At 37.0% G+C, this 26,686-nt stretch overlaps 1 protein-coding gene and 1 long non-coding RNA gene across 2 annotated transcripts; both read right to left on the reverse strand.

The window, feature by feature from the left end:
* Nucleotides 1–9,458: 9,458 nt before the first annotated feature.
* LOC147482566 (uncharacterized) lies at nt 9,459–12,316 on the reverse strand. Its single transcript, XR_015204978.1, has 3 exons — nt 11,978–12,316; nt 11,847–11,886; nt 9,459–9,768 (listed from the first exon to the last, which is right to left on the reverse strand). It is a non-coding gene; the product is annotated as an uncharacterized LOC147482566 (long non-coding RNA).
* A 5,525-nt stretch (nt 12,317–17,841) lies between these two features.
* On the reverse strand, nt 17,842–18,816 carry LOC147482567 (uncharacterized). The gene has a single exon (XM_086579347.1). It carries the CDS (start codon nt 18,814–18,816, stop codon nt 17,842–17,844), a length of 975 nt encoding a protein of 324 aa, XP_086435473.1.
* Between the last annotated feature and the right edge of the window lie 7,870 nt (nt 18,817–26,686).

Raw genomic sequence — 26,686 nt, forward strand, 5'->3', positions numbered from 1 at the left:
AAATTTATCCTAATACTATATACATGGCATACATGTAGAAAAACATAATAATAATAATAAAAATAAATTACAATAATACTGAAAATTGGAACCTGTAGCTTCCCGCGTTTTCGCCCTTGAACTGAAACAAACGTTTCAATTCGTCGACGCGATAAATCCCAAAGGATTATCGAATTTTTTTCAGGTACAGGGCCAGATATTTAGGCCTGGAAATGGATCAAGGTGGATCTGCAGATGCTGGAGGTTGAACAGGAGCAGAAATTAACAAAAAACACTCGCAGACGCGGGTCCCACTGCTGACTGCGACCTTTCAGCACGCGTGTTCAGTAAATTATAGTGCGCTCAATTTTTTATGGTAGTCTTATAATCTCCTGAGGAGTTGTTTCCCAGTCCTAACTTTGGGTACCTGCAAGTGGAACGAATTTTTTTTTATCGAACAGGTCAATTGTAAGTGAAAAAAAAAAAAACGAAATTGAACTAAAAAAACGCAACGAACGACAAGGAAAGGAATGAAGAGAATGGGGGTTCCCCCTTGATGCAACTTCCGATCTTTAGCACAAGTTCCATGGCTTTAGAACAGTAGCGGCGCCATTTGATATTTGCTTGTTACTACTACTTAGAGTTTTGAACTCTCTAAATTGATGCAAAAGCAATCAATGTTCCTTACTCACGATCTTCGTTTCGTAGAGTTTGAATAAGGATTCGAACTAACCTAAAGCTTAGAACAACTAAAAATTAGATGTTACAATAAAGGGAAATTAAAGAGTAAGTTCATAATATAAATGCTAGATTTTTCCTTCCTACTTAAATATTAAGAAAACATTAACGTTGAAAACATTCACTTAATACCGAAATAGAGATTTGAAAAAGAAGGTGGAGAGTTAATCCTCCTCATGTGAAACTATCATTAGCGTTGATTTGAAAAATGTTTTGATTCTTCCTAGACTCATAGACAAGTCCCTAATGGAAAAATAGATTTGATCCCTAGCATGCATGGCTCACTAAAGAGCTCATACATGCTAGCAAGTGAAACCAAATAGTGACTTATCTCTAAGCTCATTGCTTGATTCCTAACTAAACTCTACACCAACTACCATTTTGGGATAGGATGTAGAGTTAGTTGTTCTTCCTAAACCTACCAAACCAACAACAATTTGTTTACCCTCACATGAGTTGGATTAACTCCCCAAAAGGGAAGTTAGCTCATGATCCTTGGGACAAGGATTTATGAACTAAGAAAAACAAAAAAGAGAGAGAGAGAGAGAGAGAGAGAGAGAGAGAGAGAGAGAGAGAGAGAGAGAGAGAAGAAAGATGAACAACCAAACTCACTTCTATTATTTTCTAGAAGAACAAGTGTTCCTCCATTAAAACTATTACAAGCTTTTTTTTTTTTTCAAATCTAAAAACTAACTTCTCATTTTCACTAAGGAACTAAAATAATGCCATGTGAGGAAAATAAGTCAAGGGAGTAAATGGAGTGTCCCCCACCCTTGTCTAATTTCTTCTCCATTTGAGAGAAATCTCATTTCTTCCCATGTGAATTATCAAACCACATTAATTCATTTTTATCCACCACATTAAAATAAAGTGACACCTTGCCTTTTTTTTTACTATTAACACCTAATCTAATTTATTACATGCAAGGTGTCAACTTTGCACCAATAATTTGTTATCTTTGTCTTGACATGCTTCATCCAATCTTGTGGCCCCGCATAGTGGGTCCATGTGCAGTCCAATGGCAGTCCAGTATTTTGGGCAGTTTTACAACTTCCTTTATCGTAGAGTTCATCGCCCGATTGTCCGATCGAGCGACTCTCTTGTCGATTCGAGTCCCGGGTTCGAGAGGTAGGAGCTTTGGAAATTTGATGCTTCTACGTGGATTTGGGAGAATTCATATATACGCCGTTCCTCGTGCTTTATTGCAGGTTTAACCAATATTTCCATGTTTACTGCAAATACCTGCAAAAGTATGAAAACATATTTATTTCATGATTATTAAACACATAATGAACCAAATTTATATGTCTCAATGGGGTTTCATAATACACTTTTGGGTGATTATCACATACCATGCTCGTGGAGATTGTTTATGTCCATAGATAGCCTCTTTTAACTTGCATACTAATCCAACCTTAGTCTCCTTCGGATGTTCAGGTTGGATGCTCATATACACTTCTTCTTTAAGATCACCGTGTAAGAATGCATTTTTAACATCCATCTGAAACAATTTCCAGTCTAGATTTACAGCTAGAGATACAAGAACTCTAAATGTGTTCATCTTTGCAACTAGTGCAAAACTCTCCTTGTAGTCCTGACCATATGTTTGGGTGAATCTCCTTGCAACGAGTTGAGCTTTAGACCTCTCTAAGAAACCATCACTGTTGAACTTGTTTCTGAACACCTAACGACAATCAACTATTTTCTTTCCTTAAGGTAGCATAACAATCTCCCAAGTTTTATTCTCGTCTAGAGTACGAAGTTATTCTTGCATCGCCTTTTTCCATACTGGACGAGAGTTAGCTTCTCTAAAGTTCTTGGGTTCTTGCACATCATCGACTGTACTCAAGAAAGAACGATGAGATGAAGTGATATTGGCATACATTATATACTCCTGTAGTGGATATGAAACGTCATGCAAGGAATAAAAATTCCTGTGAATCACTGGAGGATGCAGTTCTCTATCAGATTTATAGTAATCCTTGAGAGTTACTGGAGGTCATCTCTCTCGTTCTGATTGTCGAGAAACTGGAGGAGCTGAAGGAGCTGGAGGAGCACTAGAGCGCGCCACACCTCTGTTAGCTCATTATGGGAGCGCGCCCGCGCCTCCTCTATTAGAAAATCATTAGGCACTAGAGCGCACGCGCCCTCTCTTCAGTAGAACCCATAACTTCAGTGGCAGGAACTATACCTTCACCAACTGCTGGGACAGGAACCATGCCTTCACCAATTGCTGGGAGAGGTGCCAAATCAGCCATAACTACTAGGAGAGGTGCCAAATCTGCCAAACACTCCCCCTAGGACTGATTCCCATGCATAGCTGGATCTTGAAAGAAAGCTTCAGATTCCACAAATCGTACATCACGAGAGACAACTAGTTTTCTTGTCGCTGGATTGTAATGTATGTAGCCTTTCTGTGTGGTAGAATAATCAACAAAAATACATCAAGTAGCCCGAGCATTGAATTTATCTTGATGAAAAGCTTACTGATGTATATAACAAACACACCCAAAAACTCGCAGATGAGAGAGATCCAGCGGCCTAGATTTGAGCACTTCCAATGGGGATTTAAAACCAAGAACCCGACTAGGAAGACGATTAATCAAATAAGCAACAATTAAGACGCCATGAGACCAGTATTGCTTAGGAACTTTCATGCCCAACATAAGAGCACGAGTGGTCTCCAAAAAGTGTATGTTTTTTCTTTCAGCCACGCCATTCTACTGAGGTGTATGTGGCAACACAGCTAGTTTGAAGAATTATCCCCTGGCTATGAAGGTACTCAGGTAACAGACCTTTGCAAAACTTAGTGCCATTGTCTGATCTGAACATCTTGATTTTTCCACCAAACTGATTAGTAACCATATTATGAAAATCTTTGAAAACATTCACAACCTCAGTCTTCGATTTCAACAAATATAACCATGTAGCACGAGATTTATCATCAATAAACAACACAAAATACTTATAGCCATTATAAGAATTAACAGGGGCTGGTCCCCATAAATTAGAGTGGATTAACTCAAACAAATTATTAGACATAGTATGCGAGTTTGGAAAAGGTAAACGAGTTTGTTTAGAAAATTGACAAACATCACTAGAGTTTATAGAAACATGCGGAAACAAATTTGACAGGACATGACTAGATGGATTCCCAAGTCTTTTATGCAAAATGCGACTCTCAAGTAAACCACTAGCTTGACACACCTTCTTATGCGACTTCAACAAATAGAGCCCATTGGAATAAATCCCTTCACCAATCGTCCTCTTTGACTTTCGATCTTGAAAGGCGACAGAGTTCGGAGAAAAAATGACATCACAATTTAAAGAATTTGTAAGTTTGCCAATAGATAGAAGTTGGATAGGGGAAGAAAGGAACAACTAGAGCGTCACTCTTGAGACTTTTATTGAAAAAATCTACTTGACCACTACCTAGAATGGGAACAGTGGATCCATTGGCTATGGAAATATTATGTTTTTCCGTTGTTGACACAAAATTATGGATAGAAGCAGTGCAATTAGCCATATGATCAGTAGCCCCCAAATCAATTATCCATGAGTTACTATTTTCTGGCATAGTAAAATAGGCATGTAAATTACCTGACACATGAGTTGAGACATACTGACCTTTGCTAGATGGCATGGACTTAGTGAGTTATTGGAGAATTTGACTCAGCTGATGACTAATATCTAAGTTGGACATTGATGTCTTGGCTACTGCGACATGCTCTTTCTTGGACAGTTCCTTTTCCCTTTTGGTGTGCCAGTTCTTTCTACAATGATCACAGTGAGATGGTTCCCTTTTTCCCTTACCTTTTTCAAATCCCTGTGACTTTTTTTGAAAATTGTTTTATACAAGTAATACAGTAGATTCAGAGATTGAGGACTTCATCCCTGAGTTCATGATTTTCTTCCTTGTTTCCTCTATCTGAATAGTTGCACAAACAACAACAAGTGATGGAAGAGTGCTTTCCAGATTTTCATATTCTGGTTTAAGATTACGAAATACTGTAAAGATTTTATCATCTTCAGCTTGTTTCAAAAGAGTCTTATCATCTATGGTGTGTGGACGATATATGTTTAACTCATCCCACAATTTCTTTAAATTCCCAAAGTGTTCTGTAAAAGTCTTCTCACCTTGTTGCAAAGCACCGATTGTGAGTTGAAGTTAAAAAACACGGGCATAATTGTTCTGGTTTCCATATAAATCTTCAATTGAATCCCACATCTCTTTTGCAGAATCAGAGAAAGTAAAAATTCCAGCAATAGTTGACTCCATAGAATTGAGTAACCAAGATCGAACAAGCTGATCATTGGAAACCCAATTCTCATATTCGGCATCATCAATGGCAGGACACACCTTTGCACTATTAATAAACCTTAATTTCCTCTTGCCACCCAGAGATAGCGAAACATCCCTAGACCAAGGTATATAGTTTGTTCCATTCAAGAGAATTGATGACAGCTTCCAACCGGGATTAGAATTAGTCTCTGTTGTTACAACAGACTTTGGGTTTGGTTTTGGATATGACATAGTGTTTTGTGTTTATTTAGACTGATTTAGAGGAGAGATTGAGTGCTCTATACCATGTAGAATTAAACAACCAATCAAAGAGACAAAACACAAGAATTTATAGTGGTTCGGTGCCAATGCGGGGCAGGCTACGTCCACGGGAGAAGAAAGGTTTATTGCTTGATCACTTTAGGTTTGTGTAATAGAGGTTTATATATAGCACAACATGAGTGCATACTCGTATCTCTTGTTTCTAAAAGGTTTGAAGACTATCATTTATAGAAAACATACGAATCTATCGAACCTTTGTCAAAACCGACTAGGGCGCACCCGTGCCTTCATCATGTGCAATATAAGCACGCGCGCCTTCTCTGACTTCTCCCACATCAGTTTATGATAATGAGATGTTAGAGGTTCTTTTTGCAGTGAATAGGTGGAGGCCTTATCTTATGGCTCATCATTTCAAGATTATTACTGATAATCGAAGTCTGAATTTTTTTCTTAAATGTGTTTCTTCAGTGGAGCAACAAGAGTGGGTTTCTAAGTTGTTGGGTTACGACTATGAGATTATATATAGGAAAGGTTATGATAATTCAGTTGCTGATGCTTTGTCTCGTGTTGTTGATGGCTCTTGTGTGCATGCTATCTCTTCTCCCATCTTCTCTAATATTAATGCCATTTCTCAAGACTGTCTTGCTGATTCTGAGTTGTCTTCCATTATCAATCGTCTTCTTTTGTCTGAACATTTTCCGCGCTATTCTTACGACAATAATATTCTACGCTACAAAGGACAAATCGTGGTTCCTTCTTCTTCGAGTTGGTGTGATCGAATCCTTCATGAATTCATTATTCTCCTGTTGGTGGACATTCAGGTTTTCTACGTACATACAAGTGTATCTCTACCAATTTTTATTGGAAAGGTTTGAAATCTGCTACAAAGTTATTTGTTGTTGAATGTGATGTTTGTCAAAGGAACAAAGCAGAAACGGTTTCTCCTTCGGGTTTATTTCAACCATTGCCTATTCCTGAGAAAGTCTGGAAAGATATCTCCATGGATTTCAGTGATGGCTTTCCTTCTTCAAGCAAGAGGACTTCTATTCTGGTAGTTGTCGATCGTCTTTCGAAGTATGCCCATTTCATTGCACATTCACATCCTTATACTACTTCTACAATTGCTCAAATTTTTGTGCGTGAGGTGGCTCATTTACATGGTATGTCCCGCTCAATTGTTAGTGTTCGTGACTCGATATTTCTAAGTTAGTTTTAGCAGGAATTTTTTTCTTTGCAAGGAAGCTCTCTCTATCGAAGCACCGCTTAACACCCCTAATATGATGGGCAAACTGAAGTCCTAAATCGCACACTTGAAAATTATTTGCGTTGCTTTGTTAGGGATTAACCTTCTCAATGGACAAAGTGGCTTTCTTGGGCAGAGTGGTCTTATAACACTACATTTCAATCAGCCATTAAAATGACCCCTTTTGAGGCTATGTATGGTCGTCCTCTCCCCGAATTGAGACATATTTGCCTGGTTATACAAGTGTGCATTCAGTTGATGTTGCCTTGCACAAACGAGATGAAATTATGCTTATACTCAAGTATAATTTGCAACAAGCACAATCCAAGATGAATTTTTTTGCTGATAAGCATCGGACTGAGCGTGAACTTAACGTAGGTGATTGGGTTTTCCTTCGCCTACAGCCCTATCGCCAAACTTTTGTTAATCCATATGGCACTTATAAGTTATCTCCTCGTTTTTTTGGTCCATTTAAGATTATATCTCGTATTAGATCAGTTGCGTACAAGCTGGATTTACCTCCTGGAAGTCGCATTCATCCCGTATTTCATGTCTACTTGTTGAAACTGAAGCTTGGGAACAATAATTTGGCACTTCCACAACTTTCGAGTCTCACAAATTCTGGACAGTTTGAGTGGAAACCTATGGCCATTTTAGATCGTGGAATGTTTAAAAAGGATAATCGTGTTGTGACTCGTGTTTTAGTGCATTGGGAACGACTCCCACAAGATGAAGCTACATGGGAAGTTTATTACGATTTTGTTTCTAGGTTTCTGGAATTTTCAGATTGAGGACAAGTTGTTTTCGAAGCAGGGGAAGATGGTAGGATCCTTAGTTCTTATTTAGGAAGTATTATTAAGTTAGATAATATTTCTATTTCAAGTGAAGTTTAGTTAGTTTATTTTAGTAAGTATTAGTTTTAGAATTGTAGCTGAATTGGCAAGGGTTTGTTCATCCACTATATAAACGTGGGTAACTTTGATAATAGATAGGAAATTTATACATCTTCTTACCTCTAAATTCTTCTAATCTTCTGTCTCAACCCCACATTCTTTCTCAATAGCTAAGGTTCCTAATAATTTGACTATCTCTACACTGTGGTATGTACTCTAATGGCATAATACTACTTACGCATGTTGCTCTCTATCACTACACTGTGGTCTGTACTCTGTACTCTTTAGTCTTTACTACCATGGGTTTTAGGTATGGTGTACTGAAATGCCAATAATTGTGAAGAATTTGCGGTTAAATGGAAAAGTATATGTCGCCCTCGATTTATCGCATAAGGTGTAAAACTGTAAATTAATTACATAATGTAATATCAAACCAACCAAATACAATTTAGAGCATCTCCCATCTATATCAATCAATATATCTATATATTAATATTAAAGCTCCCATAAGGAGTATTTTTCTAGCTCTCTTAAAATATAACGTCATCAACTCCTATTAAAACGGGAATTCCTCTCCTATTGAAAAGAGAAATATTGACACTTCTAATTAAAACGAGAATCATTCTCCTATTATAATGAGAATTCCTCCCCTATTGAAAAAGAAAAAGGGGACAAAATTGAGAATGACAAAATTCTGCAATAACGAACCAAAAAACCCACCCTCATTTAAAAAACACTCTCAAGGACAATAGTTGACTTTTGTTCGAAAAAGACAATAGTACCCTAGTATGCACAGATGTCGGTGCATACCACTTTAGGTATGTGACAAGTTGAATAAATTAGATGTGAAAACAGTAGTTCTACATGCTAAAATCAGTGTAGTAAAGGCGTTAAAGCGCACCTAAAATAACACCTTCTTGTGCCTTTGAAAAAAGGCTGAGAGCATGGCGCCTTTACCGATCCGAGGTAGCGTAGTAATAAAAAAATAGATATATCAAATAAAAAATAAAATAAATATTAAATATGACATGAATTATTACTGATTTGCTTAGCCAAATTTTAAAATTAATTTATGTGATTGTAAACATAAAACCATTGTAGTCATTTAAAAGAAAAATCTTAAGCAATAAGTAAAGAGCAAAATAAAACTCGTATCTCTCAATACAATTTAGCTCAACTTCAATAAACTAAAATAATGAACCAATAGAATTGAGTCAAATGAGTTTTTCATAAAATAGAACCATTGATTCAATTTTTAGAATCCGTAAAACTTCATTTAAAATTTAATCCATCTTTGTGTTTTCTCTCAATCCATACAACTTAACAAAAACTAGTCAAAATTAAATTTAAAGTGTACTCCACAATGAAACTTACTAAATTTGTACAATTTCTTATATCATACAACAATTGGATCGAGTGTAAATGTGTCACGTATAGCAAAAATTGTAAAAAAAAATGAAAAAACTGTAAAAGTTGATAAGGCGCGCGCCTCGACAAAAAGCGCAAAAAAGCGCAAAAAGCGCTCGCCTTATATTACCTCTCGCGCCTTGGTCAAGGCGAGGCACTAAAAGTGCGCCTAGGCGCGCGCCTTGACCACACTGGCTAAAATCATTCTATCAATCAATATATACACTACAACATAAAAGAGTTGTTGTGACACTTTAGAAATGTTACAAAAGACATTTGTAACATTTCAGTAAATATTGTAAAATCCCCTGTTACAAAGTTTGTAACATTTCTAAAATGTTACAAATATACGCTATGTAACATTTTCAAAATATCACAAAATCAGTGATATTTTGGAAGTGTTATGAATTGAGCTATCGCAACACTTTAGAAATGCTACAAAGCTGCTTTTGTGGATTACCAAATAGACGTGATCATGTGACTACATCAATCCACATATTTGGCAACTCACATGTTATAGTAAAGAAAGAACTAAAATTAACCATCTTGGAGAATGAACTGTAGAAACATGAAAAAAAAAAAACAAATTTAGAAACTAAGGATGCCATTAACCATCTTGGAGTTTTACCAAAGTATCATTTTAGTCTATCACACATACAAAGTCAATTAAAAAATCCCCAAACGTAATGTAAAGCAACAAGCAAAGTAGCGACATTGCAATGTTGATTAATCCAGCAGGATCAACACTATTCTTTATAAGATGAACCACAATGCTCAAGTGTTCTCCAACACATAGAAACCAAAGAAATTTACACATCGGACTACACTGTATAGTGAATTAAACAAATCAAGACATTCAACTATCTGCTAAAAAGCCTCTTCTTCCGCGTATCACCCAATGCTGAAGTCAAAGTTAATGCACGTCAGCTCACCACCATTTCATTCTGCGTAAAAGATTAGATGTTTAAGAAAACATATAGCCGAGTAGCAGTCAAATATTTGCAGAATACTGTATATGTGTAATATGGCTAGTAGTCTCAATATTTACGCAAATGAATGGCACAACTGGACCTCGACTGCCGTCTTTATAAAAGCAAGTATTGGGTAAGGCGTAAGAGATCCATGATTGACTTATTATATTGAATTCATTAGAGAAACCATAACAGTAAAAACATTTGACCTTGACTTACTTGAAGATGATTCAGATGTAAATACTGGTCTACCACCCATTTAGTTAAGTCTGATTGTCCCCTACTTGTTTCCTAAGACAACCGCAGATAAACCAAGTAGTGCTTCATCTGCCTAATCTTACTAATGTCATTTGGCTCTGAAATTTAGGCCTACAAGAGATGGACCAACTAAGCATTGAATTAATCAGATATTGCCCACAAAGCAAGCTACAACGGAGCTCAAACTGGACCAAGCCATCCCACCATGCCTTGTGAGATTAAGCATAACACTACACAATTTACAATTGGACAACATGAAAATCAAGTCGACGCTAGGCAAAAAAAAAAAAAAAAAAAAAAACAACTGACGAGCTATCACAAAATCCTACTTGGTTAAATTTAAAGACATAGGCAAAGGTGCACAGCTGTACTATGTGGCCTGAGCATTACAAGATTCACTATTTCAATACCCTGCCTTGTGTGCTGATAGTTCAATGATACTCCCAAATGCATCCTATGAGAACTCTAGTCAAGTTCCAATAGTAAAACAAACTACACCAACAGGTCCTATACTAGGGACTTGAAGAGAAAAATAGTGACATCGAATTTTTACAAATGCAACTAAGCAAAAGCTACATTATTAACTAAATAACCATAATTAGTCAAATGCAGAGTACAAATTCTTGACTCAAACATCAGCACAGGAATTATTAAAGGAGCCCAATTCAGCAGCAGTTAAATAGCAATGACCAGATCAGGCAGGCGATCAAGAGGATTTTAAAACTTTACATAACCTTCAGTATGAACTACTACAATAAACCAGAATGTACTCAGGACTTGCCGCCACAAGGCATGCACAGTTACTACAGAAGTACACCAAAAATGTGATTATTGATCATAGAAGCACCATAGCTACTGAAAGCCCTTCCGTAGGGTTAAAGTTTTCGCAGGCTTTTAAGTCCCTTCTGTGATCAAAGCACCCTTCAAAGAAATGCTATGACATCACATCCAACCATGGAAAATAACAATCTATCAAAATAATTAGAAATGCCCACCCCTTCTTTTGCTTCCCCTTTTTCTATTCAGCTGGTTTATGATCCACAAAATACCCAACAGATCCAAATACAAAATACAATTATGTCCAAGTTCCTACCATCTCCGAATAGGAGAGCAGAATATGCCCAGGTTCATTTCGAAGGATCCCAATCTGCTGTCTTTAATTGTAAGCTATTTGACTATTTACTTGTTATCGACATTTACATTCTGATGAGACTTAAGGCAGAGCTTGGTCAAAATATATAGTTTAAGACAGACTTCTTTTTGCTTTTATGCTACACCTCAAAATCAGCACAACATTTTTGGCTCATAGATCATCCCATTAAAAGATTTTCAAATTCTTTAGGGAATGGAGGAATGGTGGGTATTACCTTGCTATCTACACCTCAAACATCAGCACAAGCATTTTAAGGAGATTTTCTCATAGATCATCCCATGTAAAGATTTTACAAATTCTTTAGGAAACTTTTGACCAATCAAAGCCGGCCTATACATCCGTTGGACTAAAGTAACTCAGTTAAGTAACACTCATATGCAAAAAATGCACAGAGGTTATAACCTCTTTGTTAGTAGAAGAGGCTTAAGTCTAACAATACACTCACTCAAGAAGAACTAAAAAAACAAGAAATGGACAACTTATTAATAAAAAAAAATCACAACATGTCAAAAAAGGATATAAAACTAGGCCAAGTCAATTACCTTGGTGACTGAAATGAGCCCAAATCTTCAAATTCTCAAATATTTGGAAATTTTAAGGTTTAAGCAGTTTAAGAAGAAAAAAGTGATTAAATACCAACCTGAAAATAACTTGCACAGCAGGATGTGAATCCTAGATTCCTGGACAAAGATGATTACAAAGGAATTTTCAGCACGAAAAATTATCTCTAAATTATTGACTAAATCTTGATAACATTAGTAGCTAAATTACCTTCTTTTATTACATGGTCAGTAGGCCATGCAATGGAATAGCCTAGAGCATCTTCAAATGTCTTCATACCATTGCTTGGTCTCCATAACTTCGCCTTAGGATCATTGACAAAATTTACCTCAATCTTAGAAGCACCAGACCCAAGTTTTTTTCCCTACACTACGATGTCGGGATTATCTGATAACCAAACCCCTTCAGCCATAACGTCTCCTCTATCAATTTAGAACAACTTGCACTTGACACCCATGTGTGGGTGTTTGGCTTTAAAAACATAATCATACTACTTAGTCATTAAAAACCGTTAAAAACAAATTCAAAAGTAATAAAAATAGCTTTACCTTTCGTGCATTTGTAGTTGTACTGAACATTGGGTCGTAGCCCTGTTTAAAACAATGCAAGAAAATATAAGGAAATGCTCAAACAGATGCACATATGTAATGCTTTGCAAACCCTTAACCACTAACCTAAGTTATCATCATCTGATTCACTAAATTTTGCATAAGGATAATTTGTTCTTGCATCTCTTTCTTTTCAAGGATAAGATGTTGCATTTGTTCTCTTATCGCTCCATGCATCTCTTCCCTTATCGCCTCTTGCATTTCTTGCTAATATCGTCTTGCATCCAGTGTTCTAAAAAACGCTAGGCGGTAGTCGGGCGGTGGGAGAGCGCCTAGTGCCTAGGCCTTCTAGGCAGTGCCTAGACGGGCTAGGTGCTAGGCGGTTTTTTTTCCTAATATATATAGTAATATACACATATACTACAAGAAATAAAGAAAATCATTTACCATAATTCAAAAAATAAACACAAACAAAAATACTTATTACAAAAATGTGTAATAGTTGAAGAATATTGACTTCATATAAAAACATACTCTTTGTTACAGTGACATAATTTACATTAGACTTAAGTATTTTAAACTCATTTAAATCTTAAGCCTACACGGGCCTTTATTTTTCGACATTTAAAAAAAAAAAAAAAAAAAAAAAAAAAAAAAAAAACTTGATTGGACCGCCTAGAGGCCGCCTAGACCCGCCTAGCCCGCCTAATCGGTCCGCCTAGACCCGCCTAGTCGGTTCACCGATTTTTTAAACGACTAGGGCCTAGGCGAGTCGGTTGGGCACCGCCTAGCGCCTAGAGACCGCCTAGATCGATTTTTAGAACAGTGCTTGCATCTCTTCCCTTACAGACTCAATGCTTGAAACCTTTCTTGATAGTTCTTCTACTTATTGCTCTAGCTGCATAACTTTCTCCTTGCTTTCTGATAGGATACCCATTTGTGATGGAGTAACACCAAATCCAACTCCTCTAACATGACCCGGACACTTAGGCCCAAAGACTTGTGAAATTGCATCATCTTGGAGGGAGGAGGAAGAAGATTCTGCTGCCATGTCCTTGATTTCTTGTATTGTTTTTTTAAAAATTTGGGTAAGACTAATCAGCAGTAAAAGAGCAAAAACAAGGAGTCACCCCTCTTAAGGAATGTATTCAGAAAATCTTTATCTTACCATTTTCTCAGCTACTTCTGCATTCACAAGTTCTCCATTCTTTTTCGTATGTCCCTTTACCCAGACATCTGATTTAGTTATGGAGGAGGGATCCGAACTCTCCTTTTTCTAACATAAGAGAAACTTAAACAATTTAAACATTTGGTTTTATGTACTGTATGAGCATGGAATTCAAGTATTCAACATCGACATGAATTACCATTTTAGCCTCTAGACATGCATATCCTAGTCGACTGCTTGTATGAGGAAGTGTGTGTTTCAACCGGATTTGTCTAAATATCTTCCTCTTTTCCTGCAACATACATCAATAATATTAGTTGATATTTCATCTTCTATGTATAATCTCCCAAAAACAGTGAACGTGACACACTTGGTATTCGCGTGATGAATGTTTCCTAACAAATATCTTCCACATTTGACGGTTCATATCTTTAGGACATGCAGCAATCCTATCACGCTTATTATCACGAGCATCAATTAGGGCATTTAGTCTTGACTTTGATGTTCTCCATAAGTATCCAGACTTCTTTAAAACGTAATTCCTTGCTTCTTCTTTAAGAACAAACTTTTTCTACAATTTCAAATAAAAAGCAACATTTATTATTAGTACTAAAATAATAAACATTTTGAATATGAGAATTTTATCGCAATAGAGTACCTTGGTCATTGTCCACAAATTGTTTTTTAGTTCTTTAGAAACCTTCCTCCAATCATCAATATTTATGTCAACTATCTCTCTTACAGTCGCTCCCAAGAAAGAGACCAGTTTATTGGACTCATCTTCAATTGGTTGACCTCTCTCATTGAAAGGAACCTTCATCCTTTTGGATTTTTCTGTAACAACAATATCACATGTAGCACGACCTCTTTTTCTAGATGGTTCAGCAGAGGTACTTATGTTTGCTGGTTGAACAATTGTAGGAGTGTTAGATCCTCTATCCATTGAGTCAATGCTTTGCTCTTTAACATAAAACATCATGTATTCAAACATTAAACAATTATGACATTAATACTTATATCTATAGTAAGAAACACACTTGTACTTGAAAGAAGTTGATTAGCATGTGAATCTGAAATATGTATGCCATTGTTGGCATTTCTGTGCATAGCAACATGTATAGCCGCATTCTCCTGCTTACACCTCTTTTTTCCTTTTCTTTCACCTTGTTTTGAACTCTGTAATAAAAAACATGTCAATGTGTTGCTTGGCAATTAGTAAGTAACATTATAAAGAGATAATGTATGGACTGGAACTAGTTATAAAACACTTGTTTCGCTTGTGACGCTAGAATAAATGGTTCCTTTTGCTGGCGCTGTCCTTGATGAAGATTAACCAAAGTCAGTCCATCTTCAACTTTGACTCCATTTCTTACATTACCCCAATAACAATTGAAGACAGGAATCCTGAAAGTATAGTAATCAAGTAGAATGATGTCTTTTATGAATCCATAGTAATCTATCGCCTCAACAACTTGTTTTCTATCCTTTGAACTAGATCTACAAATGGTATTAGCTTGAAGGAAAACACCACTATTCTGTGTACACTTCTCCTAATCTTTCCTTTGGAATCGTAGTTCATTGATGATATAACCTTTATACGACATAGCATGCTTTCTAGGGCCATGTGCAAGCCATTTTAGTAGTTTAGAAACACCAGGATCCATCATATCGATCTGTGCACACAAACTAAAAGGATCAAGATTCCGTACATAAATATAAACGTACGTCCAACAAAAAAAAATTACGTAGGACCTTTTCCTTCAACCATCCGGCAAAACTTTCCACGTGTCTTGTCAACAATAAGCTCTTATTTCTCGAGAGGCGCGGCTCTAAAAGCTTGAGTTCATCTAAGTGCATTCTAAATTATAGTAATATGTTAGACGTGTATTAGTCCATACTATAACAAAATTAGCTATTCTATATTTATAGTACTTACCCTATGTATGGTTCTACCACAACCGTATTAAACAACACATAGCGATGGACACTTTCTAGGATGTCATCAGGTAATGTAATTGGTTGTCCCGCTTTGTATGGACGTCCTTCAAGGATTGTATCACTTTCATAATCTTGATTTCTTAAGTGTCGTTCACCAATATCTCTCACTTGTTTAATATGATCACCACAATACCTCGAGCACTTTTCAACAAGATAGTGTTTAGCAAAACAACCTTCAGGTCGTGCACAATTCTTAATACATCCCTTGAGTGACGACATATATCTAGACTAGAATATTGACTATCAAAATAATATTTCAGCTATCAAAAAAAGTATTTTTATACATAAAGAGAACAAGGTAACTACCTCTCAAATTGGAACATCCAACGAAAGTGAACTGGTCCGCATAGTTGTGCTTCACGTGCCAAGTGAATTGTCAAGTGCACCATGATAGTGAAAAAGGACGGAGGAAAGTACCTTTCCAGCATGCACACAGTTTCTACAATTTCATTATCAAGAGATTCCATTGTTTCTCTGTTGATGACTCTTCGGCATAATTGGTTAAAGAATGCACACAGCCAAAAAATGGCATTCCTTGGATCCTTTGGGAGAAGACCACACAATGCAACATATAGGAATTGTTGCATCAACATATGGTGATCATGGGATTTAAGGCCAATCATCCTGCACTCTTTCATTCTGACACAAGCTCCTATATTTGATCCATAACCATCCGGTAACTTTAGCTTCTTCAGCCTTTTGCAAAAAGTTTGTTTCTCCTTCTTTGAAAGTGTGTGAGGTGTTGCAGGAAGATAAGTTCTATTGCTTGATTCTCTAGGGTGCAGTTTGATAGGGTTATATACTAAAAACATTACTTTTGTATTAACTCTAATTCTTTATATTTTGAATGAGAATCATATGAGCAAATGTTATGCATATTATATATGTTATTAGTTATATGCATGTGTCTAATACTTTATGTTGTAGATGATATGGTGTGTGGTGACACACAGAAGATCATATCATCAGTACCTTATAAAATATAAGCAAACGTTCACAACCTAGATGGATTTGGACAAACCATTGGTACGGTTGTAGTATAATCTGGTATTAGTCTATCTTGACTACAGGATTACACTAGTACACTTTGTGTGTATTGAACAGGACTAAGTGAGGTTGTTTCTCTTTATACTGACTATATAAGAGAACAAACACCTCTGTTATTAAGGATGCCTGTCCTCTTAATCCGGATATAATAACGGGCACTTACGTGCATTGTACATTGCTTTAAATCATCAATGAGTGAGATTCATTTGTGAATCAACAAACTCGATAGATTGGATAATGACATTGTATGTAAGGTATGTTGTTGACTATAGAAGGAATCCGTGACCCGCAGGAAGTTGCATTGGGCTGATGATGTCCCCTTGAGGAGCTCATAAGGATTGTCATGTAAACCCTGTAGGTGGATTTAATCCGACATGACAATGAGGTTGAGTGGTACTACTCAAGGACATAAGAAGTTGATTAATGTAGTTGTCAGTAACGATGTCATGATAACGATTGTCATCTTTAGATTTTTTCTTGTCATTTAACGATGTCATGATAACGTTTTCACACATGTTCTTTTTGATGTGCATAATGCCCAAATTATGACGAACAAGTAGATGCTGGAAAAATAATAAGAAAGGCCAATGATTACGTCTTATTAAAAGTATAACTAACCAAGAAATAAGAAAGGCCAGGGATTATGTCTTACCTCCCAATATGGCAAGGTGAAAAATATAGACTTTTTCTTCCACATTTCCACATATTGCCCTCTCTTTCTTTTGATGCCTTTCTTCAGTTTCCCAAGCTCATTTCTAATGTGCCTCACCTCATTTAAGATACTATTTCTAGACAAAACAGTGGGCTTTTCTCCATGTTCACACTTCCCATCAAACCAACTAGTTTTTGACTGAAAGGGATGATCGCTTGCAAGAAATCTCTGAGTACCCATGTAGGCAAATTTCATGCTGTGTTTTAGCCATTTTGAACATGTGTGGATACCCACAGTACGAACATGCTGTCTTTCCACTTACGGTACACCCAGCGAGGTTCCCAAATGCTGGAAAATTGCTTATGGTCCACATCAAGATCGCCTTTAAGTTGAACGTGGTTTTGGTGAATGCATCATAGACTTGTACACCTTTCCTCCACAACTCCAACAAATCATCTATTAAAGGCTGTAAATATACCTCAATATTATTCCCTAGTTGCTCAGGTCCTGGAATTAACATGGTGAGCATAATATACTCTCGTTTCATGCACAACCATGGTGGCAAGTTGTATATCGCTAGCATCACAGGCCAACAACTATATTTAGAGTTAAGTTCGCGAAAAGGATTAACTCCATTAGTCGAAAGAGCAAGCCTAAGATTTCAAGGATCTGCAGAAAAGGAAGGCCAATTCCTGTTTATCGTATCCCATGCCAAAGAATCAACTGGATGTCGCATGTTCCCATCTTCAGTTTTGTTATTTGCATGCCACAACAATTTTTTAGCCTTTTCTGGTGTTTCAAACATTCTCTTAAACCTTGGTATGATTGGGAAATACCTAAACCATTTTGCAAGAACCTTCTCTTGAATCTTGCCACTACATGGATCTGTTTTCCAACGAGAAGCATGGCACTTTGGACAAGAGTTCAACTTCTCTAGACCATTCCGAAATAAAACATAGTCATTCACACATGCATCAATCTTCTTATAGTCAAGTTCAAAATCTTTCAAGACCTTTTTAACTGAGCTCATGGAATCTGTGATTGTGTTGCCCTCTGGAAGCATGTCATGGAACGTCTCCAAAATACTGTTGAAACTCTTGTTAGACCACCCATTTTGGTTTTTAAGCTTGTATAAGAGTGCTGTTGCTGACAACCTTGTGTACTTATTGCAACTAGGATACAAAGGAGTATCCACATGCTCTAAAAACGGATATAAAGAAGGTTCAACATATTCCAATAATTCCTCAAAGACTTTGTCATTATCTCCCTCTTCATCTTGGTCCAAAGTATCTAAATCTTGAATAAAAGGTTCCTTATGTACTCTATATGCTTCTCCCATAACAACATTAGGAGTAACATTCTTTGCTTGCTCCCCATGCCAAACGAATGTATCATAAGTCGTATCCATCCCATTTATGATCAAATGATCCTTAACATCTCCACAAGAATGAGTTCTCAAGTTCTTGCAACATTTGCATGGGCATCTTATTTGTATACAGACTTCCACATTTTTCTTTTTCTTTGAAGAAATATCTAACCTAGCCAAAGCATTTTTCTTAGCTAAAGCAATAAACTCATCCACCCCAATCCGATATTCTTTCGTAAGCCTGTCATGCTGCATCCACGCCTTATCCATGACAAGTCAAGCGAGATTTAAGCAACCTACTTGCATGTAGTAGAGAGCCATACAACCAGTATAAAACCATGATTAAACCGTATATAAGAAAAGTCAAAAAATCAAAGAAGCACAATTTAATACTACAATCATATAAGTACAAATGTAAGACTATGAATATATAAATCAATTACATCTAAAGAAAGAAATAATAGACTGCATTATGTAAACACATTCTCATGTAATCATGCATCAAGTATCCAATTCGCAGTCTCTTAAAATAGTAAACAACAGAAGCATGTGAAGAACAGATACTATGATGATTCACTAATTACAACTGACTAATACCTTTAGTCAAAACAAACATCAAATCACCATGAATCAAAACAACAAAACCACCAAAAGTTAATCAGAAATGGCCAAAAATAATAAGATACAAGTGAAATACTTACAGATCTAGAGTTTCAAAAAAACAAAATGAATTTAAGAGGTTTGAGATTTGAGAGTGTTCAATTTTGTTAAACTAAAATGAGTTTTGAGATTTTCAATTGAGATTTTCAATTTCTAGGTTCCAATTTTAGAGTGTTTTTCCTTTTCGCGAGGGAGAGGTTTGAGATTTGAGAGTGTCCCTCATTTTTGAGATTTGAGAGTTGTGAGTTGTGAGTTTTGAGAGTTTTGTTCCAGCAAGAAAAAAGAGTTGAGTTTGAGAGTCGTGAGTTTTGGCGGTTATTTCTCACCTTTTTGGGTGAAATACGTATTTATTTCGGACGATATATTTCACAAATTCTATATTTTTGATAAAGATAAAATTTGATAGTCTACCTACGAAATGAACGATGAAATCAAAACGTAAGTAAACTAAACTATTTATGATTCTATGTTATCAAAGTTTCCTACTCTCAATTCTATCGTAATAGAGTGGAGTAACGAATTCGTTCCACTCCTAGTGCTCTAGCATGTAATGTTTTCTAATCTAATTACTCAGTCTTAAGTCAATGAGAGCTTTACGAAGGTAATATACTACGATACTTACTGAATTTGATTACTTGAATTTAACTACGAATGCTATGGAAATATGATTGTGCTTGAATCTAGATAAAGGATTAGAGGGAAATTGAATCCACCTCGAATCCAACTTAATAGCCTAATATAGATTCTTGTATCTCGATTCTTACGTTCTTACGGCAAGAAATTCGAGTTCTAATCCCTAGTGTTCATGGCATTTCTACCGAGTACTAACTAGCATGTGAGGTCGTCCACCCATTCTCATAGCGAATCACGACCTTCTAGATCGGAATAGATTCTACAATGTTTCTACACTATACCACTAAGTTTTCATCAAGGCTTCATCAACCCCTCTAATGGAGGTTTTAGCCTTGAGTCATCAAACCATCATTTCCCATTTCATTATAACTACACATCATATTAAAATTCTAACTTAACTAAATTAACTAACAATGGTTCAATCTATTTAAACTACGGAATGATAATCAACAAGAATTAAAATCAGATCTATAAATTGAAATAACACAATTCGAAATTGAGAAAACAACTATTTTATTTATCTAATCAATCAAGAACAATGATTCAAAGACTTAATCTAAAACAAGAATTGAAAATGGAACTAAAACTCAATTTAATTAATGAAACTAGATCTAGAATTATCTATATTGTTTTAGGTCTAACCAGCTACCATTAACAAAGAGCTAAGCTTTGGTTTTTATACTTTCAGATCCAAAAATCGTGCATGGGCTTGGAGCCATGTTTTGGGCTAGAGAATCAGGCCCAAAACCTAATTCTTTCAGTCCAAAAAGGCCTCTTCAGCTGCAGTTGGCTTCCATAGACTTTTCATCCACCTCTGCTCCTCTGATTGGGTCAAGGCTTAGACCATTAGAAATCTCTTTCCGAGCCGGTCGTTTTGACATAAGGTAGGCCCAATTCCGAGGTCTGAGTCCAAAGATACGGCTTTCGGAAGTTCTCACGACTTGTGTCTTTCTTTTTTCAGCCCGTGTCGACTTTTCAGCTTTTGACCGGGCTTTAGGAAGGCTTTATCTTCTTGAATCTTGGCCTTTAATCACGGAACTCCTTAGTAACCGACCTTTTCTCCTTTATCTCACTAAAGTGGCACATTTCTGCACATAATGGACTTTGAAGCACGAAATGCATAAAAACAAATGTCGGTGTTAACTCTTAATTATTACTCACATAATTGGTCCAAAAGTATGACTGTTAAAGGGTTAAAACTACAGTTTTGGGCTCTTATCAAACCACCCCCAAACAGCATTTTGCTTGTCCTCAAGCAAAGATGAGAAATTAAAATAAGTGACCAAAAATGGAGTTCTATCTACTCTCGTTTCGCTGAGTGCGATTGCATTGACCCTATGCAACAAGGCCTTAAACCACTAGGAATTCCCTAGTGGACGAGTTATAGCCTCGTGAGAGTTTTCCAGTGAAGGTACTCACAAACTTCAACTATACTACAACGACTAAGAAATAAAACTATTGTTTTCCTCATTCATGTCCCAACTATCTATACATCTCACTAGCAATTGAATAAGAATAACCAAGTCAAAAACCTAAACTAATATATGCATAATAATCAATCATCTATGATACAAATATATATACTATGAGTAATACTATGAAATACCTAGCAGGTTCGTTTATGAAAACTCGGAATAGCGTCCTTAAGTAGGTCCTCACATAAATGTCAAAACAAAAACCACTCTGATTTTTCCACTCAAGTTTCGCTATTCCAGTGTGCAGTGGGCACACTTTACCTTACAATCTCAATGACAACAAGGAAGCCGGGGTCGATCAAACACATCTGCCACTTACTATCACACTAACATATTCCTAATTGAGCTAGAGGTCTTTATTAGGTGTTGTGGGGATTAGGAGATGGTTTAAGAAGGAAGGAAATGGATATTCAAAAGGACAAGTCTGAGATAATAGAGTCTTCATATTATGTAACTTAGAGAAAACCTTGTTATTTTCTTTTGCTTCTATACTTTGTTTCCATCCTTAGCCATATTTTTCTTTTTCTTTTCTTTGGCTTTTGACTCCATTTTATTCTATTTTTGGAGTTTTTATTTATTTCTATATATATATTTTTTTCTTTTCCTTGGATGGAAACTTCTTTTCTTTTTTTGAAGCAACTTACTAATTTTTGTTTACACAGGTTTTTCTCTTCTTCTTTCTTCACTCATTCTATTCTCAGACTTACTCTAGATTGGGTAAGTTGAATTTTTTATTTTGTTTTGTTTTTGTAACAGGGTAAGGGAATTGTGGTTTATGGAAGGCTAAAGAAAGGCTCAGAGGGGCGACTAGCGGAAAATAATTCTTAGGTTTGAATTTCTGGCTATATCGATCCAAAGAGGGCCTAAATTCTCGCTTAGGATATGGCATAGTGATCAAGCAAGTGGACGTGTGATATCTCTATCCGATTTTACTTCTCCCTTGTGTCATTTCTCAAATGTTTGGCTCATATATCGGCTTTTTAGGCTATATTCTCACAGGATTTGTAGAATAAGTACTCTAGCCTAGATTTCAGAAACTTCATCGCTAACAATCATAGATACTCATGTAATATATTTATAGATAGATGCAAAGATTATTACCTATATATTAACCTAAGTTTCTAACAATTATTTCGATGCAAAAGCTACATTGAGACTTCTAGATTGTTAAGAGCATGGAGAAAGAAAACAATACCAATATTCCTAAGTGTATAGCATAACTTATTTATTTATATTTTTGAATTTTTTTTTTTAAAAATTTTAACTAGAAAACAAATGCATATTATACATATCTATATCCTAACAGATGCCTCAATTATACGTGTTTCTATGCCCCCAAACAAGAAGCATGCTTTGTCCTCAAAGCATTGTAAATAAAGAGGGTAGGAAAAATACCATTGAAACGTGTGAAATTCAGGAACATCTGCAAAACAAAGTTAGAACGTACTAATAAAGGAAATAAAAACTGACGCAACTCTATACGAGTTCTACCCATTATGGGTTAACCAAATTAAATTGCTTGGGACATAAGCAGACACTAAAAAACTAAAAACTTACCTTATCTCCCGCTTAAGCATCCTCCTCCTCATTAAAGATATGAGGTTCCTTCGCATCCTGCCAGTCCATTATAACTTGCCAAGCTTGCCGCCATTTATCATCTACTAATGCTAACCTGTTAAGTGTTATTATGTCGATGGGATGTATGCGGGCGACCAAATGAGGTCGCACCTGCCATCCCGAGCCAAGAATGAGCGAACCACCCTATTGGTGGGTCTCATGACTTTAACCTTTTTCCAATCGTGAATTGTGCACATAATTGGGGTAAACAACTACGCGATGATGCGGCTTACCAAAACAGGCATAAGAAGATACTTATGCTCATGCTTTGGGCTATCTTAAGACTAGCGACTAAAACTTCGGGGGATGTCATATCGGGCGACGCCCCCGCCTAAAGCGAGGAAAATGTCACCGCAGCGATCTTGTTTTGCGAGAAATGAACCGCCATTCCCCAAAATATTCATCGGGATGAATAACATGGTGGTGCCTACGTTTTAGGAAAGGCTACCAAGGGCAATGCTATATCGCCTCGGTCCATTACTCGAAATACCCTCCCCATAACAATCATGGAAATATGTATAATCATAAAGATATGCATTATCGGTCATATATGCCCATGTGTGAACATGATCGGTATTGGTATTCCTAAAACTAAGGCGACCAAATTTTTATTGAATTCATGTGTCGCGGTCATCGACTCACGACGGAGAATTCTTGATCTCCATCCCGATTACAATAGAATTTAACGTGGTCATAGAAATAAGCGGTAAGTTGTGGTGAATATGACTCGTCATCACTTACCGATAGATGACGCCATCCTAATGCGCAGGATCCCGTGGTCCGGAACCGGTGTCCATAGGTCTGGGTGCCCAACACATCTTCGAAAGACTGTTCAGGTATGACTATAGGAGATGTCATCACAATAACTCTTTGAATAGCTCCACAAAAATCCTGGAATGACCGTCTGAAAATCGGAAATTTCCGCGTTCACAGAAACCAGGGCGCGCGCGCGCTCGTGTGTTTATAATTTTACAGTGTTTTGGGCGCGGGTCGCGCTCAAGGAGGGCGTGGGTCGCGCTCTGACAAAATTTTCCGAAAATGTGAAGGGCGCAGGCGCGCTCTGACGGGGCGCAGGTGCGCTCTGAAGGGCTGAAACCGGAGTTTAGAGCAAAAATAAAGTAAAACTTGGAGTGGATGGTGTGGGATGATGGTGGGATGTATTGTGGTTTGTTAGTGTAGAAAGGATGGAGTTTAAATAGGTTAGGAGCTTCCAAAACGAATCGGGAAGTTCCCTATTTGTTTGAAGGCAATTTCCGGAAATAGGAAAATTCCCAAAACCGAAAACGGAAATAAGCCATTTTCATGATTTCCTAAAAATCCTGGTATCTTTCATACTGGATTTAGAATAGGAACTTCTAAACTCTCCTAGATTTCATGCTACCACCACACAAGTCATAGATATGCCGATATCGGCCAAATTATCAACCTTTCCTCCAAGACAACTTAACATATATATGATCATATAACGACTTATGCTCGGTCTAAATATTTCCACCCCCAAACAATTCGGGGAAGGTGGGATAAATGATAAAACAAAAAGACTTTCGAAAATAACCAATTATATTAAGAATAAAATAAAATATAAATCCAAACAACATTAAATAAACACATTACTATTTAAATTTAACTACTGAATTAAAATCCTTCTAATAAAACGAAATTATGAAATAACAGCGAACTCCAACTGGGGTGAGCACCTAGTTTTGTGATGATGATGGACCATGAGATGGAGATTGGCTCTGGGATGGAAAATGGCTTGAACCATCTGTCCTTCGGCGATGACGCTCATGCCTGTCGGACTCGGCTGAAACAGAGTCCTCCACGGGTGGCATGCGTCGTAGCATCTCTATTCGGAACAAGCGCTGGGCTTCCATCTCAGTACCGAGTACTGCATACTGGGTTTGTTGTTGCTGGTGGATAGTCTCCATGTTAGACAAGATATCGCCCGAGAACCCCCTTCGAGCATTTCAAATCTCCCTCGAAGGTTCCCTTGCTTCTTTTGAACTACTATATATCTATTTTGGATATCTCCACAAATACCATAAACGCACCGCAAGCGGTTTTGCAACACTTGCATCGTTCTACATTAGAATTACACTTCTCTAATGCATCTTCATCCAGCCATGTCATATCTACCCTTTCATCCTCCGACTCATCCATTTTTCTTCGATAACGGCCAAGTCTCTTGGATGCAATCCGTATAGATACTTGCATTAGAATGCAATTTGATTTTAATAGGAGCAGATCTTGCGACAGCTCTAAAGGAGAGCATGATCTTAGTGATCAATATGGGAAGAGGCGCTAAACTCTTCCCCACTCCTTGAATCACATTAAACATTAAATCAAGGATGCAGAAATTATACTTCTTTGTTTGCAAAATCCAGAGAACGTGCAGACATTGCAGGCCGATATCACTGACTTTGTCTTTCCCGAGGACGTTCCTACCAATCCACTGAGCTACAGCCAGTTGATTGGTTCTCAGGGTGGTCTGGCGGACGCAATGGGATGTCGGATTGTATTCACCCTCCACGACAGTATCCTTCATCAAAGCAGGAACTCCAGTATACTGGGATTCCTAAATTGCCGTTACTAGGTTACTTTCAAGCGTAATTCCTAACAGTTCAGCTAACAACTGTCGCGTTACTTCTCTCCGCGTTCCTCCTAACTTTATGAAAATCCTATCCCCTTCCAATTCTCGCTTTTTATAAAACTGTTCTACCAAATCATAGTGATAGAACTCCTCAGTTGAGTACCACAGTCCGTTCCAATGTCTCTTGAACATCTCCGCGTCGTAAAATGGCACGAAACTGTCGGAAGCAAACGCGTTTTCCGGGAAAATTCTACGTCGTAGCGCCATTGAACTTTCTTAGACTACTAATGGTTTGTAGACTGTGGGGGAGGCGAGTTTGAAGAAAACTACTAAAAACGGTGTTGATGGCGTTGGTGGTGGTGGTGGAAACTATAATTGGTGGCTGTTTTTCGAAGTTGGGTTGGTGGTGATGATTGTTTAGAGAAGATTTAAGGTGGATTTGATTTCCTTGTTGTAGGTGTAGTTAGGTTTTCTTCCTTCTCTCTATATTTATTTTTTTTTATTTTGGTTTCCAAAATTTTATTTAACTTGTAACCGGCGGTTTGGGATTGAAGTGGAAACACTGTGCGTGCGGGTTGGGAAGGAAGGAGACGCAACGCGGCGTCGCGGGGGGGCCCAAGCCCAGTTTGAATTCCAAAATTTTCCGATTTTTTGCGCAAATTCTAACTCAATTTGCCGCTTCGTTACTGGCCCGATTTTGGCGAATGAGTTATGGAAATGATCAGTAGAGTTTCCAATCCAATGATCCATAAAACACTCAATTCCAACCATGGGTGACATATAAGAGGGTGGAAGAACGCCTCGAAGTGCGTGTGTGACGTAAGTTATGCGAACGAAGGAAATCTAAGTTTAGATTACGTCAACCCAATTGAACTAATGGGCCTAAACAAAACCAATGGAAAGTTCGAACAATCCCGATGGAAAGATCGACGCCACCCCAAACAAATTTTTAAACACAAAATTTGTTTACAACGGGTCGTTTAAAGTCGATTCCCAAGACTTGTTGGATTGCTATTTCTATGATTTTAAGAATTTTAATTTTAATTTTATTTGTTTATTATAAGAAAAACACGAAAAACAATAAATACATAATTCACTCCATAGAGGAACATGACTCAAAAACCGAGAAACATGCAAAAGTGGGAAAACGTGAATTATGTGAACT

The sequence above is a fragment of the Coptis chinensis genome, chromosome 8, assembly GCF_015680905.1.
Source record: "Coptis chinensis isolate HL-2020 chromosome 8, ASM1568090v1, whole genome shotgun sequence".
Lineage (NCBI taxonomy): Eukaryota > Viridiplantae > Streptophyta > Magnoliopsida > Ranunculales > Ranunculaceae > Coptis > Coptis chinensis.

Bases quoted from the DNA above. Each gene is read 5' to 3' on its own strand.
- LOC147482567 (XM_086579347.1), bottom strand. From the start codon at position 18,816: ATGGATAAGGCGTGGATGCAGCATGACAGGCTTACGAAAGAATATCGG.